Genomic DNA, 20,102 nt, shown 5'->3' with positions numbered 1-20,102 from the left:
TGGATCTGTCATCCTGGCTTCATTACTTATGAACTGTGGGATCTCAAATAAATCTCCGAACGAGCTTGTATCCCGAGTTCCTCCTGTAGCTAAGGAGGAGGAGGAGGATAATAGCATTTGCCTCCTAAATCCATGTGGAGACTCGGTGCTCTCTCTGTGTAGCATGGCTGGAGCAGTGCCTGACGTGTGGGCACACGATCTAGGGGCAGCCGGCTCCTTCCACGCACCACCAGGATTCATCTCTCTACGTCCTGCTTTCTACCTGACAGCATTACAAAGAATGAAGGAACGGAATGCATGACTTGGTCTTTGTGACTCTGTGACCGGCTCACTAGTTGTCACATTGTAAATTAGGTCAGCAGCCCGTCTGTGGCAGAGTCTTTAAGAGTAAAATGCAATATGCAGAGGAGTTAGGAAAAAGAAAAGACCTCAAACCTTCAAAGGAAGCACCAGGGTAGGTTATACTGAACAGCAGTGACCCCCAAATGCTTGGGGATGCTTTCCTTAACATCTATCTGCTTAAAAAATGAAAATGATCAACCCCTGTGCTCTGATTTTCTGGAGTGTGCATCAGCTGCCTCTCCTCTGGGTGCACACACCACCTGGCCAATGGAAGGCACCCCCCTACCCAGCAAGGACTGTGGAAGGGAATCAACCTAGAATCAGAAACTGTACATGACCCACAAGGCGGAGGGCCCACCACCAGTTCACTGAGAGGTAAACATGTTTGACACTTGAGATGTTGTATCCTGGTCTTCTTTTGTGTTTCCCTCTATTCTCAGCATCTTTCCTGAAGAAGCTGACAGAGGTGCCCACATCAGCAGGTAAGCTCTTCCCCCGTCCTCCGCTGCCTTCCTTGACTCGTGCTTTAGTTCAGAAACACTCCAGTGTGACTGCTGTGGGCAAAAGCATTCCGGCTGGAAACTTTCCTCCACAGCCTCAGGCAGGTGCACAGGTGGCTGCTGCTGGAGGGAGGACTGAGGATGCCTGGGTTCGCCTAGAAAATCTGTGGTTGGAGAGTGAGTGACAAGAAGCTTCGAGATGCAAGAATGGCTTCTGGGGACTGGTCTGGAGGGCTGAGGGTGGCCCGCTCACTCCAGATCTCCCCCTTCCCTGCCAACTCCCACCATGAGTTGTCCTTGGCTGTGTTCTGAGCATACCCGGTTTCTGTTCCCTTCTGCAACACCGCCCTTCCACCGTGAGGGGCAGCCTGGAATGTCCGCACATGGGTGGTGGCACCTGATAGATGGGAGCCATTGTTATTGTCAGTTGATCAATGTGTGCAAGGGGACACAGAGAATATTACACACACACACACACACACACACACGAATTGGTATGTGCATGTTAGCTTCTCATGAAAAATTCGGCAAAGACTTCACAAGACACAGTAGAAGAGCAGAAGCAGCTGTATACAGTGAGGCGGGTCTGAGCCAGCGGCTAAGGAGCAAAAACCATCTGTTAAGCAACTGCAACCTTTGGAAACCCAGTAACACTCAAGGCAAAAATAAATGAGTGAATGAAGTGGAGAGGAGAGTAGATTTGTTATCACTGATTATCAGTGGACAATTTCCAAGAAGTGCTGGCCCCGCTGGCGGCCTTTCGGATGAGCCTTGACGGAGGTCCACCAAGTTCTGGGCCTGCGGCTGATGAATGGGTCAAGCAGGCGTGAAGGCCGAGTGGAAGTCTACTACGCTGACACCTGGGGCACGGTGTGTGAGGACAGCTGGTCCCTAGAGGATGCCCACGAGGTCTGCAGACAGCACGCTGTGTCCTGGCTGTGTCCTGGCTGTGTCCGCCCTTCTGGAAGCCAGCTGCGGCCGTGTATCAGGCAATCTTCCCGGACGATGTCAACTGCCCTGGAAGCGAGTCCTCCCTGGGGCAGTGCCCTCCCAGAGGCCGGCTCACACACAACTGGGACCACCACCAGACGCTGGTGTCATCTGCTCAGGTGGGCACAGGTCCCCTCCGGGCCGGTCACGGAGCTGTCTGGGCCAAGCCTAGAAATTTGCAGATGGACTTTGGAAACGTCTTCACGCCTTAAGCTTCTCCATGTCCAGGACTGATTTCTGTTCCGACTCTGAAAAAGTTGCCAGCTGCTTAAGGTATGGGAGGGCCCCATTCAACCCGAGTGACTGTAAAGGTTAATCCGTTGCAAACTAGAGAAAGTAGTGGTACTTAATCTCCTAAACTTGTCGGAAGATTAAATGCGGTACTCCTCCTTGTACAACACTTAGTCAAGCCAATGACGCACGATGAACGCACAACATGTTAACTCTTTTGTTGGTGGTGGTATTTTAGTTACTAAGGCAAATTCTTTCAGAATCACTATCTCAGAGTTTTGGGCCTGGCTGAACAAAGCCAGAGGGGACAGCCCCAGATGTGTAAGCACAAATGTTTACACCACCTCGTTGGGTGGCATTTAAACTGAGACAACGATCTTTGAACCATTCAACTGCCCTCATTTCTATTATTTTTTAAAAGATTTTATTTATTTGTTCACTTATTTTAGAGAGAGAGAGAAAGAGAAAGAGAGCAGAGGGGAAGGGCAGAGGGAGAGGGAGAGAGAATCTCAAGCAGGCTCCATGCTCAGTGTAGACACGGGGCTTGATCTCACGACCCTGAGATCACGATCTGAGCCAAGAACAGGTGTTGGATGCTTCACAGGCTGTGCCACACAAGGGCTCCAGCTCATTTCTATTATTAAACCACCCTCACGTTTCCTTTATCTCTGTAGATTCTTCAGCTGCTGGACATCCAGGTATCTGTGAGTTCACATCCATTTTATCTGCTGATTGGTGACGAGCCACCCAGAGCAAGGGTCCCCACACTAGGTCTCTCTCCCTACCCTTCACTTTCCCTGACAATGCCCTTAGCTCCCGACCTTTCCCAGAAGCTGAAGTCCCAGAGCTGTTTCCCATTCCCAAGGGGCCCTACTCTGTCCCCAGAGGGAAAGCTGTTCTGGGTTTTAATGGGTTTGATGGCATCTTTCCCATAAATGAGACCTGCATGTCAACAGGACTGAGACGCCGGCTCCTGACCCAAAGGGGTGGCTGATGCAACAGAGGTTGTGGCAAGCCAGAGAAGGCAGGAGGCTCTGAGGGCAGGTGGGCCTGGTGGTAGACATTTCCAGGCCCCACCTGCAACCCCACCTAGGCCCTGGATGCTGCTGCTGCTGAACTCTGTGGTTCTGAGAAGCTCCCTGGGCCAAAGGGGCCATACCTTCACAATCCCAACATCCCCTTTATTTCTTTTATTGTCTTCCTCTTCACCAGAATAATATGTACATATGTATGAACTACCATCAAAAGTACTAACTATTCGATTGGAGATTGGACAGAATTGTTTAAGGGCAAACAAACTCATGCATGTGAGGTAGATGGTGTTGAGACAATTATGCAATCGCATCATTGGTTTGGAATGTACTCAGGATGACTGTTTTCTTTTTACAGATGCTTCAGCTCCTGGGGAACAGCCACATGTTTTCCAACCAATAGGTATCTTTCCCATTTTTACATTTTGTGACTTCTTTTCTTAGGCTGGCCTTTGCGGCCAACAGAAATGTAGCCAACATAATTTTCCTGGCCCTGGTGATGTCAGGAATAAAAATTGTGCTCATCGGAGGCAAGCTGGTGATGTGCTGGGCCGTCCCCGTGTGGGGACTTTTTCAAGGAGAGCCAGGCGCCCACACTCCCTCAGTGGCATCACTGAAAGGCCTATAGGAAGGCCCTGATGCACACAGTGCTCTTGGTGGCCCTTCTATAAGGGGATCCCATGAACCAGCCCAATCTCTGGGGCTCAGAATCTGCTTTTGGCTGAGGGGCAAGTTCCAGTCCATCAGCATCTTAGCTTCTTGGAGGAGCAACACCCCACTTCCCCTGCTCGGTTTTCCAGCCCCAACCTCTTCCCTCGTCCTCCAACAAATACTCCATCCTTTTTAAAATTCAAGTAAGGTGAAATTAATTTCATTCTGAAAAGTCTATAACATTTTTCGAGAGACCTGGGTAAGAAATGTGAAGTCTAAACTCCAGGCATTCCGCTGAACCTGTTTTGAATTTTGAGAGAAGCCACATGACAAAGGACACCCCAAACAGGAAGAAAGCAGAAACTTGTTTTCAAGTATGTCTTCTACGAAGCCACCATGTGGCCCCGATCCCCATAAAGAAATGGCCCAGTGAGTGAAAAACACTATAGAGGGTGAGCTAAATTTCAGAAGCAAGAAGGAGCCACTTGGTCTCCTCTGCATGTATCATCTCCTTGTGGACACAGGCTGCCTGGGCAGAGGGCAGCAAGCTGCAGACTGGGGTACAATTCTCTAACTGGAAATAGTGTCTCATTTGAGAGTCGAGGGAACCTTCTCAAGCCTCCTGCCCTTGGCTCCTGCAGACCTGCTGGTGGTGCAGTGGGCAGCCAGGAGGAGCAGGTGTGAGGACTGCATGGAGATCCTCTACAGCAGTACCTGGTGTGTGACCCCCTCTGGGGCCTGCTCGCTGCATGGGTGGTGTGCTGGCACCTGGGCTGCGGAATGGCCCTGGTGGCCCAAGAGGCAGTCTGTTTGGTGGCAGCTCAGGCCCCATCTTCCTGGATGATGTGCGTTGCCCGGGCAATGAGAGCAGCCTGGGCAGTGCCACCACCTTGGCCTGTCGGTCCATAACTGGACGCAACAAGGATGCTGGGCCGTCTGCCCAGATACCTGACCTTTCCCCAAGACATGGTTCCCTCCCCAAGCAGCAGAGTCAGATCTGCCAGAGGGCCAACCCTGGAAGGCTCGGCGTCTGAAGTCATGAAAATAACTTGTCCCATTTGCCTGGAATATTCCCAGTTGTAGCACTGGAAGTCCCATGTCATGGGAACCCCCTCAGGTTCAGCTAACCCAGGACATCGGTCACAGTAGCCTCAAGTGTGCCTGATACCACAGCCTGTTCCCTGAGCCCTAAGAAGAGAAGGGATCCTATGAGCAAAAACATGCCTGGCAAGCAAGAAGTTATGCCCCTGCTCAAGACAATTTTTAATTTCTAGGAATGATTTTTGTGTGACAATCTCCTAAGTTTCTCATGAAGGTATTTCTCAGCTCTCCTGATTTGCTGATTGCCCGAATAGGGATTTTTCTTGCCATTAGGGATGATTTCATGCAACCGCTTAAAAAAGCTGAATGAACATTTAAAAACCCTGCTTGGTTACCTTTTGCTACTAAATGATGTACACAGCGAGTATCTGTGACTCCCACCCCACGGCCCAGAGCCACCCCCCCTCAGAGGGTTGGGGGGAAACAAGGTCCCCAGACAGGTGAAGATGCAGAGGAGGTGAGAGTATTTCTATCCTACCCTTTTGTTGGGTAGTTTTGATTTTTAGCCCATAAAGTGAGCGTTTGGTGCTGCAAATGAGTCGTGGTATCTCTCAATGAGAGCTCTGAGTCAAATGGCATCAGATGCTCATCTGTCCTATTTTGTAGCTTCAGATCTGATCGGAGTGGCTATCGATGGATCCTCCCTGGAAGAGGTCAGATAGATGCTTCTGATTAGTGTCCATAAACCAGAATCTCACCAGCGGAGGGAAAGATGGTCTTAGAAATGCAGTTGCCTTTGCCGGGCCGGCCGGCACCAACACACTGGCACAGATGTGGGTTCATGTGCCCACTCAGCTGGTGTGTGGGAGCATTTTGCAGATGGGCACCTGCGCTAACGTGAATGCTTTGGGTTTTCTCCTTCAGCTACTGAAGCCGTCCCAGATCCAGCAGAAACAACTCCTACAGTCGGTAATCCTTTTACTGCTTCTTTCGGGGCTTGCTAACTATTGACGCTCTAGGGGGCTCCCTGAGGCTACAGTGAGGCTTCGGGGGAGAGGCTGTGGGCAGGGAGAGGCTGTGGGCAGAGCTGGCCCCTGGTCTAGTCTCTGCCTCTAAAATTTGTCTAATTGTGAATCTGGGCCACTGTACGAGTTTGGCCTAAAGAAAATAGTGAAAAGTTGAATTTGAAATCTTCCCATGCTGCTGCTTAGCCATTTAATGACCCAGTTCTAAAATCAATATCTATCCTTATCCTTGCAGTTATCCTATTTCAGATGCAAAGATGGGAATTCGGAAACACAGTATCTGAAATCAGAGCTAGGCTGGGAAAATCCAGTTGCTGCATTTGTAATCTCTAATTTGACTTTTCCCTATGGGGCTTGGGAAAAGAAGTGAGAGATGGTATAGAGTACTGGACTTCGGGGTTTGTGGCGGTAAAAACTGCAGGAAAGTCCTATTAAGAATTACTTGCCGAAGTAAGGGGGGGGTTAGGGGAACGTGGAAATTAAAGTGAGGAAGCTCGGGTCCCATCGGGGTCCTCCAAACACCTGCTTAAGATCCATTCTCAACCTTGGCTCCGGAGCCTCTGGGTCCTTCTTGCCTCTCTTAATTTGCTGATATACCCAATGCTTGAACCTACACTCATAAGTTCACTTTAGAGCTTTCAGTGTCTGGCCTCTTCAAGGATTTACCAGATCCCCCATTATCCACCTACTGGGATAATCGCTCTTCCTGGTCCTTGGCTTAAAATTATGTCGTGAGCCTTAAAGCTGCCTTTGTGGTGCTGCTTTGGGGGAGGTCCATGAACAAAACCCAGTCCTTCTCACCTGGACCCTTTGTGAAAGCATTGATCCTATTACCTTGGGGCCTCAGGGGTATGAGATGGTTTCCTTTTCTCCTTTTCTTAATTCAGCCCACGTGTGCACTATCTCAGGCTGCCAAACAACCAGAATTACAAAAGCAAATCAGACAAAATGGAAACACCCACTTTATAATATCTTTCATTTTATGGAGCAAAGACAAGACTAATAGGATTCAGTGAATTCATCTATTTATTTAACAGATATTTCTTGAGCCCTTTCCCTGCACCAAGCACAACTCCACATGAAGATGTAGAAGTGAGCCCAGCAGGCAAAAATCCTGCCCTCATTGGGCTCCCTTACCAGGGGGACAGTTCAAGATCATTTATGTGTTTCCACCACAATAGGTTGTTCACGAAAGTAAATCAATATTGAATCAAGAGTTGTAATATGCTTGATTATGTTAAGGAGCCACTCTCCTTTCGTATTCAGACCTCGGTGCTGCGGTATAACTAGTATAACTAGTTAGATCAATGAAAATGAGCAATCAGTGTTGGAAACCTAAGGTCAGAATTAGGAAGGTTTCTATATTTCGAAACCCTAGGAAATATTTACTCTGCAGAGCATCAGACAAGCAGCCTTCCTGACCCACGCAGGGAGATTATACTGTCCTGGGAACCAACAGACAATTCTCACGTCCATCTTCGTGCAGCCTTAGCTCCAACTCAATCTCACCCAGAGCTTTTCTTATTTGTAATTTCACATTCCAGAAGTCATTTTGTGTCTAATTTTAGTATATCTGAGGCATAATTGCTTCAAGTAAAAAGATATCTTCTAAATTTTCCATTCGTGGGTGGGATTTTTGTTTGGAGTTTATCTGATTTCAGTTTTGGCTTTGTTTTACAATTTCAGCATCAGCCTCGGAAGAGACCACTTCGCCTGGTAATTTTATTTTCATTCTTGCTTTAGACAAGTCACAGATGGCTGGATGGCTTTGCATATGGTTAGGGTTAAAGTTTATACATCACCAGAAACTAAATATCAAGCTCACATCAAACTAACACAAGGTGCTCACACATTCACTGAATGCTTAGTAACTGGGGCAGGTAGTGCTCGCATCCCTTCCTTATGGAGGACACTGTGATGCCCACCGTGCGCTCTTGACCATTGGTGCACCTGCAGATCTCTGAAATCAAGTTATAGTGACATAAGCCTCCCTCAGAGTCACATGCTTGGGAATTCAATGAGTTCATTCTTTTAACAGCGTGGGACTTCAGGCATCATGGGCAAAGCTATCCCTGTAATCTGCATTGTCAGAAAATAATAGAGTACCGCATCTCTGTGTGTGCTTCACAATACAGTACACCACCCCGGTCATGTGCAAATTTTTAAAAATAATTTGCGTGACTAAATAAGTTGGGGAAATACCACATCCCTCCCTTGAAGATTCACAGTCTGTTAGCCCATTAAAGTCTCAACAAACCCTATAGTAAAGTGTCTTTTTTTTTTTTTTTTAACACTTGGCTGGACCCAATACTTCTCAAATTTCTTTGACCACTGAAACCTTTGGAGTAGAAATGCAGCATCACAGAATTTGGAGCCCAAGAATCTTGGCTTATGTTCTGACTCTAGCCCTAACCAACTGGGCGATAGTGAGCAAGTCCCCTTAACTTCCAGAGCCTCCTTTCTTCCTTACTCTGGAGAACAGGAGGAGGAAGCTTGTCCTGGACGGCATACACTGGTGCAAGAACACAGTGGTGGGAACTTGGTAGTCACACTACTAAGCATGTGTGCACTACCATCTGCTGAGTCTGACCTGGCTCTCTAATTTAAGCAGCACATGTGGCTTTATAAACTTCCCTCTTGGGGGCCCTGAGGATCATTCTAGGGCTTGAGTTAATCAATATATGACTAAGTAAGTTGGAGAAATACCGTCTCAAAACAAATAAATTCAAGTCAAATTTTCTCTAAAGGTAAACAGTTGTGACAATAGTTCCTGGTACATATTTCCAAAATTTCAGAGCCCTCTGCTAGGCTTGGGAGAAACTGATCTCTAAGAAAATCAGACAATGAAATCAATTTCTCCTTGGTGGTTGGATGTGTGAGAATCAGCTGCCCGTTCTCTCAGGCAAGGTCAAGTTCAACATGGCACCATCTAGCATTTTTTTTTCAAGATTTGGAAGAAACCATAGAGACTGTTCAGACCTGAAGTCACAAACAGGCAGCCCATGGGCCAGTTTTGATGCAGGGAGGGGTTTTGATTCAGACAACAGAGTTTTCTGTTTTTGTTTTTTTAAAAGATTTTATTTATTCATGAGAGACACGGGGCGGGGGGAGGGGGGCAGAGGGAGAAGCAGGCTCCATGCAGGGAGCCCGAAGTTGGACTCGATCCTGCGTCTTCAGGTTCAGGCCTTGGGCCGAAGGCAGCGCTAAACCACTGAGCCACCCGGGCTGCCCCAGACAACACAGTTTTGCCTTTGCAATGTTTAATCTGATTTTAATATTTAAAATGAGAAATTTCATATAAAAGTCCAGATTTCAAGCTTTTTTGGAAAACCCAGAGGGTAGGAAGCGCTAGCATGAATTTTGGCAAGGCACCAATTGCCTGGGGTTGAGTAGAAAAGGAACCCTTTCCATGGGCAGTGCTGTTTGGTTTCTTCCTGGCCTGTGCCAATTATTTCATGTCCATCTGAATGCTTGGTGCCTCCCAAACTTCAATACGCATATAAATCACCTGGAGATCTTTTCCTTTTAAAGATTTATTTATTTATTTAGAGAGAGAGGGAGAGAAAGAGAGAACAGAGCACAAGTAGGAAGGGTAGAGAGAAGCTCAAGCAGACTCCTTGCTGAGCACAGAGCCTGACGTGGTACTCTATCTCACAGCCCTGAGATCATGACCTGAGCCAAAACCAAGAGTCCAACGTTTAACTAACTGAGCCATTCAGGCGTCCCACATGGAAATTTTTTTTTTTATTGGTGTTCAATTTGCCAACATATAGAATAACACCCAGTGCTCATCCCATCAAGTGCCCCACTCAGGGCCCATCATCCAGTCACCCCCACCCCCCGCCCACCTCCTGTTCTACCACCCTTTGTTCGTTTCCCAGAGTTAGGAGTCTCTCATGTTCTCTCTCCCTTTCTGATATTTCCCACTCATTTTTTCTCCTTTCCCATTTCTTCCCTTTCACTATTTTTTATATTCCCCAAATGAATGAGACCGTATAATGTTTGTCCTTCTCTGATTGACTTATTTCACTCAGCATAATACCCTCCAGTTCCATCCACGTCGAAACAAATCCCACCTGGAAATTTTTTAATGCAGACTCTGATTCTGCAGTAGTTCTGGGGTGGGTCCTGAGGCTTTGCATTTCTAACAAGGTGATACAGATGCTGCTGGTCCATGGACTAGCCTTTCAGCTGCAGCAGCGGAAGCTGAGAGATGCAAAGGGACTTGTCCAAAGTCACATGTTTGGTTACCCAAAGAGCAGGGACTAGAGCCCAGGTCTCTTGGGTCCCAGACCCAAATACCACCTTCTGCATTATTTATTTCCCTTAGCTTAATGATACAGAGAATAGGAAAACAAAATAGGAGCAGAGCATAATCAAATATGGACACAGCTGGAACATAATTTGTAAAAAGGGTGATTAAAAAAATTGTTTACCAATCAACTTGATGGACAAGGATGGTATTTAATTAAAATCTCCTTAAATTGTGCTTGTTTTGACAGTCCCTGCCTCTATTTCAGCCACAGATTCGGTCCCTGCAACTGGTAACAACTTTTCTGCTGATTTGTCCTCTTACTGCCTTTCGGGGATATTGCTGTGTTGAAATTCTATCGGGCTAGTACACCTACACTATTTGGGTCACTTGGCTGAATTAATTCCTTAGAAAACAGACTGGAATCCAGAAACAGACACAGAGGGCCTCTACACAGCTAAGCGTAGGTCCCAACATTCAAGCTCACATGAGAGTGGTCACAGAGCCTGTTGTTCTTACTTCCTGCACACGCATAACAACTGGCTCTCTGGTCTCCCCACCGACTGTGTATTATGAGAGACAACAAAATAGGGAGAGGTAAGGGGACAGGAAGGGGGAAGGGCTGCTCATAGAACAGCCACCGTGGCACTTGCAGGGAATGCTAACAGATAGTCTGACGGCCAGAGAAGTGTTCAGAAACCCATTAAATGTCACCAGACTTTCTAAATGTTCCAACTTGGAGTCAAAATGCCCCCTAACCTCAACATCCTTTGAGATGCCCTGGATGACAGCCCTGCACAACAGTGGTTTCTTCCTCAAGAGCCTGAATCATGCAGGTTAGACTATGTCTTCTATTTAAAAGAACAGAACAGGGAAACATGCTCCACTTCAGGAGAGGGTTCGTCTATAACGGCTCATGTTTTATTCTGGATGCCTTAACCCTTATTCAGGAGCTTAAGAAATAACTAGTCCTCAAACTTTAATTTTTCCAATAACGAAAGCAGGTAAATGAGATCATAAAAGAGGCAGAACTGGAAAATGCATGAGAACTTTCCGATCCACGGACTGACTTTCCTGTTTGTGTTTCTTATTTAGGCATCATTTCTACTTCAGCAGGAGTGACTTCTTCACCTGGTAATGCCCTCTGCCCTGGTAATGCCCTACTGCAAATGTAGGCAGATGGGACAGCAAGACTGCCTGTGCCATGTCGCCAGAGCCAAAATCAGGGCAGCTCTGGGCGGGGGTCAGGAGGGGAGGAGTGTCAGGTTGTCACTGTCTTTGAGCAGAGTGCCCAGTCTGGGCCAGACCCTATGCCAGGCACAAGGTGGTGGTGGTGCCTCTTGGGAAGATAGTGAGGGGAACTCCTGGCCAGGTGAGATCACCTGTCATAGATTCTCACCATCACATGTCTCTCCTTCATAGCGCTGGTCACAGCTGCACTTTTACAGAACAGGAGCCATGTCTAGCTTTCTTTATTATTTTACTTCCGCATCTAGCGCAGTGCCTGCCATAGAGGAGGTGGATGAATCAAAATCTGTTGATTAAATAAAGTCCTTGATTTCTATGCTCCAGGGACAGAGAGAAAAAAAATGAGTTAACTATAAAACAATTAATTTGATAGGTTTTGACCAATTGCCTTTTCTTATTTTCAGAATCTTTTAGTGTTACTGTAACCACCTTAACAGGTAATTTTGATATTATCTATCCATCTTACTTGCTATAAATTATCTTATTCGATTTTCCAGGGAGCTCATTATACAATCTTTTATGTCCTAATCAAATTATTTTATTCTCTAGAGTTTTTAAATATGTTTATATTGACCTGACTTGCATAGGCCACCCCTGTACCCCCGATGATGAATGAATTACAGACAGTCCAGCTAAATGCATGGGCCAAGGGGAAAATTAGTTTAGTCAATTCCCAAACTCAAAAGCAACTCATTCACTGGACTGACTGAGGGGGGGTCTAATGCCCACGGTGGGGGTTTTTCTGAAGATCAACCACAGTGTGGGTGTTGGCAGAATGGTGGAGAGTCAAGCCATGGCTTTGACTGATCCTCCTTAGACGTTCATCCAGCATTCAGTGAGGATGGTCACGTGCCAAGCTCTGTGCCAAGATTTGGAGGGATACAGAGTTGACCACGGTAACAAGTAACTTTTGTACAATAATCTTGAGTGATGCTGGTTGCGCCTGAGGAGTTCCTAATGTGACTTTAGGGTGAACAATTTTACAAATAGAGGGTTAGAGGTTTATTTGTGGGGAGGATAATAAAGAGGGTGATCTCCCCTGCTCTAGGCACTAAAGCAATTAAATAAAACACCAGACTTGACACCAAAATATGGCCTTTGTTACTGGGAAGGACTAGTTGGTGGGCATCTCTTAGTACCAGAGGCAAATGGACCTACCCCACTTCCTTACCTGCAGTCTGGGTCTTGGGACTACCCACCTGGAAAAAAATCCAATCTGCAAAGCTCATCGTTTCCTGTGTCACTGCCTTCCAAACATTTGAGGAGAGGAGGGAGGACTAGGAATCCCTCCATTTACAGAATCTTTATTAGATTAGCCCATGTTGGGAGAAACTTGGACCCATGGTTGTTGCCATCTGAGCAGGTAATGTCCACCTTCTCCAAGGGGAGAAGTTAAAGGGTGGGCAAGAGGAATGGAGACCTGAGGAGTGGAAGGGTGGCCTAGAGGCAATGGAGGATCTAGAGATGTCCTGCCATCACCCCTGTGATGGGAAAGCAGGAGCACAAGCCAGACCAGTCATACTGATCTACGACGGCCACCTTTATGTCTCCTGTATCTTAGCAACACGTATGCCTGATGTGGCTGCCTTGTTATTTTTGTTCACCTGCAGCTTCAATAACAACCACTGTGACCTCCACACCAGGTACAACACTGTCTCGTAAGCCATTAAGTGCTTCATCTTGGAATTCCATTCGTCAGACTAGGCTGTTCCATGGAAATTTTATCCCCAACACAGCCTCAGGAAGAACAGAACCAGGAGTCCTCTCCACTGGTTTTTAGGCTGCTTCTTCTCTTTTTCTACAGATACTTCTTCAACCTCAGCAGAAGTGACCTCTCCTTCAGGTAAAGGCTCTCTTGTTGTGTGGTTTAAATTAAGGACGTCAACCTCTTACTTGCCATATTCGATTTAGAAAATGAGCCCACATAAGGACCATTTTGACCACAAAGTAGACTGAGTGAAAAGACACACTGAAGTGTCCTTCCTCTCATTTTTAAGGGTCCTGTTTTCTCTATTCCTATATAGACGTATCTTCGACTTCAGTAGAAGTGGACACGCCCTCTGGTAATGTTTTTTGCCTGTCACATTTCTTAAGTTAAACATGATCCACTCTCCCCCCTTCTGCTAGACAAATGGTACATGGGTACTGAATATTTCGTTTGTGGTATAAGCCCTGATGTAAACAGAAGTCCCAGCATCCTTTTCACAGAAATGAAGCTTCATGTTCTCATCATACATCCGTAGTCACAGGAGTGGTCCCTCCACCAGGGAACGCCCTCTGCTTGTCACCCTGGTCTTGATCAGATGTGCCCACGGGAAGTGAGGGACTCCAGGCTTCCACTTGCTTGGTGGTGTGTGTTATGTTACGGGTGATGCTTTGACCCATCAGCACACCCAAATGTGAGAGAACTGGATCGTGATAGTGTTGGTTCTACCATTTGCAATTCCATCTTCTACCAAACTGTTGTTCAAGCCAAAACATTCCATTGTCTTTTTGCTGATATTTCAGTTTGATTTCTCATTGTTTCCAGATACAACTCCCACTCCAGAAGAGGCCTCTTCCCCAGGTATGCTCTCTGCTCTTTACCGTAGCCACCGTGAGTGACTTCCTTAGAAACCCCAGCCCGGCAGGAGCAGACACACCCAGAGGAAGCACCTCTTATTTCCCCAGGAGAGGTCAGGAGAGAGGAGAGAGAGAGGTCGGGAATTTCCAGGCCACTGGAACCAACGGTGGTCATGACCCTAAACATGGTGAAGGCAGATGCAGGGACAGGATAAGTAGGACAAAATAGCATTAGGTGTCAACCCTGGAGATGACCCCTGGCGGTGATTCTCAAAAGTTGATGTGCAGGTGAACGGCCCGGACAACTTGTTAATGTGCAGATTTGGATTCAGTGGCTCCCGGTGGAGCCTGGATTCTGCACTTCTCACAGGCTCCCAGGTGGTGTCTATGCTGCTGGTCATGGGCCACATTCGGGGAGTAAAATGCTGAGCCACTACCCTTGTTTTGGAAGAAAATGTGACCCAGAGAAGGAGGAGACTTGCCAATGTCTCAGCTCAGGCAGTCATAAATATGGCAAACCGTGTGGCTCAAACGACAGAAATTTACTTCCTGCAGTTCTGGAGACCAGAAGGTCCAAGGTCAGGGTGCCAGCAGGGTCGATGTCTGGTGAGGGCCTCCCCTTGGGTTGAAGATGGCCACCTTCTCACTGTGTGCCTACAGGACCTTTCCTCAGTGTGTGCTCCCTTAGGGAGAAAAAGAGAGAGACAGATTGTGTCTCCTTATAAGGACACTAATTCCAGCAGATCAGGGCCCCCCCTTACAACCTCACTGTACCATGATTCCTTCTTCAGAGGCCCCATCTCCAAATACAGCCAAGTGGGGGGTTAGGGCTTTGCATGTGAACTTTGAGGGGACATAACTAAGCCCCCAGCAGTCACAGAGCAAGGCAAGCTGGGTCTCCCGGCTCCCACGCAAGGGTCCTTTCTGCTCCCAGGCTTTGCTGATGAATCTATGTGACTCCACCCAATCCAGCGGACACTGATCTCTTCAGGAGTGAGGCCTACTGCCTGCTTGCATTTTATTTCTTTCCTTTCTTTTTGATTCCCGGTTACTTTGAAGACATAACAGCGTAAAAGGCAGAGAAACCAAGTTTAGAAGCTGTCTCTCACTTAGATTTAGGGAGTGTCTTCCTCCCTGCCTCCTTCCATTCGTCCCTCCTTGCTTCCTTCTTTCCCTGTCCCCAACACGACCTCTACTTTTGGCAGGTTCCTTTCACTGGTCATGCTCACTAGCTCTTGACACTGCAGGAGGTGAGCTTTTCTTTGCAGACCCGGTTGATGGTAACTGGGTTGCTTTTCACACAGTCAGGTGACACTCATGCACTTTATTTTCTTTAGGAAAGCACGACAGCAGAATCACTTCCTGCCTCTCAAGTGCGAGGGCAGATGTGGTGGCCGTGAGACCATTCCCTTCCTTCTCCCTCATCCCTGTCCCCCTCACAGCACGCAGAGGGAATGCAACTCCCATATTTTATGCTCCCGAAAGGCAGAGTGCTGTAGGAAGGGCGTGCGCTTCGGGGCCTCCCAGGTCAGAGCTGAGGATGCTCCAGGCATGTCCTACAAGCTGTCCTACAAACGTCTGAGTCTCGACGTCCTCATCTCTCAAACGCTGCTACTACTTCCCTGGAATGGCTGTTGCAGGGATTCGAGATGTAAATTGTAGGACACGTCATGGATGCTCCAAATGGAAATTGCTCATCTATCTTGCAAAATGCCAACTTCTCACACACCCTTTGACTCCTGGATATGTGCGTCCACAGGATAAATAAGCAGGGTGGATTCTATTCCGTGCAGCTTGTGCGTCGGGCTTATTTTTCATAAACTTGTAGTATACAGCATAAGATTTCAATGACATCCAACTTGAGGGCTTTCTTTTCTTTTTTTATGATTTATTTAAATGCAATTAACATATAATGTATTATTAGTTTCAGAGGTTGAACGCTTTCTTTTCCCTGGAAAAAATTTCTCTCTCTTTCTCTCTCTTTTTTGGCAGCCATAAATCTGATTTCAACAACAGTGACATCATCACCTGGTAAAGATCACATGCCTGTTGCTTGATTAACCCTTAGTTTCATAGTAATTCACACAACCAGACTCTATCATAAAATTCATTGTTATTTTTCCTACCTTGCTTCCCTCTGTATATTTCCCGTAGATTTACACCTCTCAGATATGATCTTTCTCTTATCTAAACATTTTCCTGAGAAATCTGATTGGTTTTATTCATGTAATTGTCCTGATCAAATTATTTTATTCTTTAGATGTGTTTGTATTGACCTCACATAGGCCCCCCAATAAACATTTTTCCTACAAAATCTAATACTTTTATATTGTTCCTATAAACATTCTGTATATTTATAAGAACTTCTTTTTCTGGCCATTTATCAGATTATTTTCTCTTTGGAGAATAATACCACTTGTTACATTTTGATAAGAAAATAAAACCTAGTGGACAGTACTCTGTACCTAAACCTAAGGGGAAACTCAAAATTACTAATGCCTAAATATTTAGAAAATGTGTGGTTCTTTTACATATTTGAATATAAATATATGATTTTGAGAATATGCATTTTTTAAGCTGTTTTTCTCTTTTACAGTTACAGTTTCAGTTGGCGAAGACATGATTCCTTTACCTGGTAATTTGTATTTGTTTTAAGCACTTAAATTATCAAATCATTAATACTATTAGGGTCACAGTTTTTTTTTTCAAAGTCCCTGCTCTTTACAGAAAACTTTTATGAGCTAATAAGTATATATATGTGCAGACAAGGATGTGCACACACACACACACACACACACACACATACACACACTTTTGTGGGTCAGAAGCCCTAAATTCACCTCCTGGAGCCTCATCCAAAAGATATTTGCCTTTGTTCATAGTTCAGACAAGCATGGTTATCTTCCTCCAATATCACAGCAACACATTAGATGAGGAGCAAGCAACTGTCCTAAATCAAGATACCATAGCCACAGGGAAACCATGACCAGTGGTGCCTATAGCATTTGCTAAGTATCTTTTATGGGCCACAGAGAGCAAAAAGTTAGAAAGGTCACTAGCAACCACTTTATATGAAGACAAATTATTTTACACACATTTGTGGGTGTGGCACCACCAACACAATATAGATTTTTTAAATTATTTTTACTTTTAAAATCACCTGTCTTGAAGTATAAATATATACAATAAATTGCTCACATCTGGGAGATTCTTCTAATGTATCCAACTGTGTAACCACCACCACAGTCGGGATACGGAGCATTCCGATCACCCCAAAAAGTTCCTTCATGCTCCTTTGCATTAAATCCCCCAGGCAATCACTGTTCTGCTTTCTGGCACTGTGGATTAATTTGTTTTTCTAGAATCTCATATAAATGGAATCCAGTAATATGTTGCTCTTTCGTGTCTGACTTCTTTTGCTTAACAAACTGTTTTTGAGATTTGTCCATCTGGTCCCTTAATATTGGTACTTTGTTCCTTTGTATGGCTTACTAATGTTCCATTGGGTGGATGTCCCTCAATTTACCCCCTCCCCCGTGGGTGGGCTTGTGGGTGCTACCCAGTTTTTGTCCAGGGTGGAGAATGCTGCTATGTACAAATCTTTCAGTGCCCATCTGTTTTCAGTAAACACCTACAAATGGAATGCCTCGGCCACAGAAGATACTTTTTACAGTTCAAATGTTGGCTTTTATTCAGCAAGAGTAGAAGAAATTTTGTGGGATAGATTTTCTTTGCTAAGTCAAGCCAGTGCCTCAACAATTCTCCTCCAGAGTGGGGTTTTTCCCATTTTGTTTTCTCTGGGTTTTTAGTATTTTTGTTTAACAATGAAATTCTTAGGTATCTGGGCAACTAGGCTGACAACACCTGCCGATCTTCAAGGGCTTCAGTTAATGCATGTTGGACTTTTTATGAGAGAGGGAGTGCGACAGGAAGGAGGGGACGAGGAAGGGAGGGACAGAGAGACACAGAGAGAGAGGCAGCACAGGGCATGGAGGACTTCACTGCAGTGTCATTTCTTCCCAGGCAAGTGACACAGGGCAGCAGAGGGTGGCTATTGCACCTGTCACCCAGTCCCCTGACTCGCTCTCTCTTCTCCTGTCCTGCAGATCCGGACCTGCGCCTGGTGGGCGGGCGCAGCCGCTGTGAGGGCCGGGTCGAGGTCCGCCACCAGGGCGTGTGGGGCACAGTGTGCGATGACCACTGGGACATTAGGGACGCCCGTGTCGTGTGCCGCCTGCTGGGTTGTGGCCCCGCACTCGCTGCCCTGGGACGCGGCCACTTCGGCCTGGGCTTGGGGCCCATCCTGCTGGACGACGTGCACTGTGTGGGCACCGAGGACGCACTGGGCCATTGTCGCCACTCGGGCTGGGCGCGACACAACTGCCGGCACCAGGAGGACGCGGGCGTGGTGTGCGCAGGTGGGTCCCCGGGGCTGTGTCCTGCTTCCTCTGCCAGCACTCCAAGGTCAAGCAACGACCTGGTGGCCAAGGCGCCAGCAGCTAGGATGGTGAGGGCCTATTTGTCACCTACTGCTGGGCTCAATATTTTCCTGGCACAGCCTTGTGGTTTTATTCATTGGCTTTGCCGAATTCCAATTCAGGGGAGTATTTGTGCTGAAATAGGGCTACAAGATTATGAGGTCGAAGGAAGAAGTGAGTGTAATACAATGATGAAGGACATACAACTTGAGGTGATCAGACCACAAAGACCCTTTTTCAATTTCTGACAAGGTCATCCAGGCACAGTCCTTGGATAACCTTCTTTACCTTGACCTGGCCCCTCAGAAGTCAGTACCCTACAAAATCCTGGGTTCTCCCTGTGTCCCTTTCATCCACAATTTGGCCTGCACCTTTCTTGGAGTACTTTTTATTACCACCTGATACCCCTCTTGGCATTCAGACCTCCAGAGGTTGACCCTCCCCTATGTGGAGTAGCACTTTCTTATATTTGCCCTAAATTTACCCAGGTATATTTCAAAAAGTTATGCAATTCTAGATTTGGTGAACAAGTCCGAGCTCCCTTTGTCTGTTCCAGCCTTAGTTTTTTACAAGTAAACAAAGGAATCTCTCCCAATGCTTTTGTCTTTATGCAGAAGCTATTCTTGTTTTGCACTGAAATGCATGGTAAATAGATTAACCATCGGGGTCCCCCAGAGACAGACAATCCTACAGAGAATCTTATGATAAGAGTCTACCTGGAGTCTTGAGATCCTTATCTCCAGATTCTCACTTTCACTGTGTCTATTCATAGTTCCAGTCATTCCTCCTGCTGTTAGGGGGCCCACTGGAAAGGGTAATTCATTTTCCATTCTTGGACTATGCACCATAGGGTTTGCTTTTCACTGGAAACAGTGACCAAAGGACCAGACAGAGGTCTGGGGCCAAGAATATCTGAAGGGGTTGAGTGAATCTGGCCAGCCACGCTTCCTGGGCTAGGCCCTGGCCCTGTGTTACTATCCTGCCTGGCTTCTGGGCTGGGGAGGCCTTTGAGAGCCACAGATTTCCTATGTCCAAGCCCGAGATCCCAAGTATGCCATGTGCCTGGGAAGGGACATCAACCAGATGCCTACAGACAACAGTGTTTATAACCTGCAAAGCCCGTATTTACTGTTCTCCTGCTCTAACAAATCTTGGTGTTGATGACATCCATATTCTCAACACTACTTCATACACACAGGAATCCCTCCTTCTGGCTCCATCAGGAGGCCCTTGTCCTCTGCATTGCCCTAGAATATTTTCAATCCATTGTTCTCCAGCTGTAATGGCTAAATTGAATGAGCCCATTTCTTGGCACTGAGTGTCTACTGCTGGCTACATCCTCCTCCTCCAGCGTTTCTGCACTACATGTCTACTGCTGGCTACATATTGCTCCAGTGTGTCTGCACAGCTGACATGTGCTTCTCACCCATCTCCCCATACCAGGTCCAGCTGCCTCTGCTGTACCCAAGGGCAATGGTAAGCTCTCCCCTCTGACTGCGGTAAGGGGAAGCTGAGAGAGCAGTTGTCCCGGGGATAAAGAACAGGCTTTTCTGTGTCTCACTGAGATCTCCAGAATCTCCATCTACTTGATGGGCTTTCAGAATTTGGAGAAGAAGCCCCTTAACACCTATGCTCCCTACCCCTTTGCTCCCACTCTCTTTCCCCAAACTACCTTTCATACAAAGCCTCTGATAGATGTACGTTCAGCCTCGGGTGTCCTCAACATGGGAAGTGGGCTGTCCTTTAACCCT

At 46.7% G+C, this 20,102-nt stretch overlaps 1 protein-coding gene across 1 annotated transcript in view; it reads left to right on the top strand.

The window, feature by feature from the left end:
* Positions 1-20,102, top strand: part of LOC140620501 (scavenger receptor cysteine-rich domain-containing protein DMBT1) — a 60,020-nt gene that overhangs the window by 33,623 nt on the left and 6,295 nt on the right. Inside the window, exons 24-39 of the mRNA XM_072804707.1 lie at positions 783-824; positions 2,738-2,761; positions 3,453-3,497; positions 5,711-5,755; positions 7,498-7,527; positions 10,314-10,355; positions 11,159-11,197; positions 11,716-11,748; positions 12,922-12,954; positions 13,116-13,154; positions 13,336-13,374; positions 13,842-13,877; positions 15,866-15,904; positions 16,470-16,508; positions 17,980-18,291; positions 19,795-19,827. Coding sequence (XP_072660808.1) covers positions 783-824; positions 2,738-2,761; positions 3,453-3,497; positions 5,711-5,755; positions 7,498-7,527; positions 10,314-10,355; positions 11,159-11,197; positions 11,716-11,748; positions 12,922-12,954; positions 13,116-13,154; positions 13,336-13,374; positions 13,842-13,877; positions 15,866-15,904; positions 16,470-16,508; positions 17,980-18,291; positions 19,795-19,827 — 870 coding nt within the window. The remainder of the gene's footprint in view (positions 1-782; positions 825-2,737; positions 2,762-3,452; positions 3,498-5,710; positions 5,756-7,497; positions 7,528-10,313; positions 10,356-11,158; positions 11,198-11,715; positions 11,749-12,921; positions 12,955-13,115; positions 13,155-13,335; positions 13,375-13,841; positions 13,878-15,865; positions 15,905-16,469; positions 16,509-17,979; positions 18,292-19,794; positions 19,828-20,102) is intronic.

Source organism: Canis lupus, chromosome 29 (genome assembly GCF_048164855.1).
Source record: "Canis lupus baileyi chromosome 29, mCanLup2.hap1, whole genome shotgun sequence".
Taxonomy (NCBI): domain Eukaryota; kingdom Metazoa; phylum Chordata; class Mammalia; order Carnivora; family Canidae; genus Canis; species Canis lupus.
The sequence above is the reverse complement of the archived record's forward strand: the minus strand, read 5'-3'. Positions and strand labels throughout refer to the sequence as shown.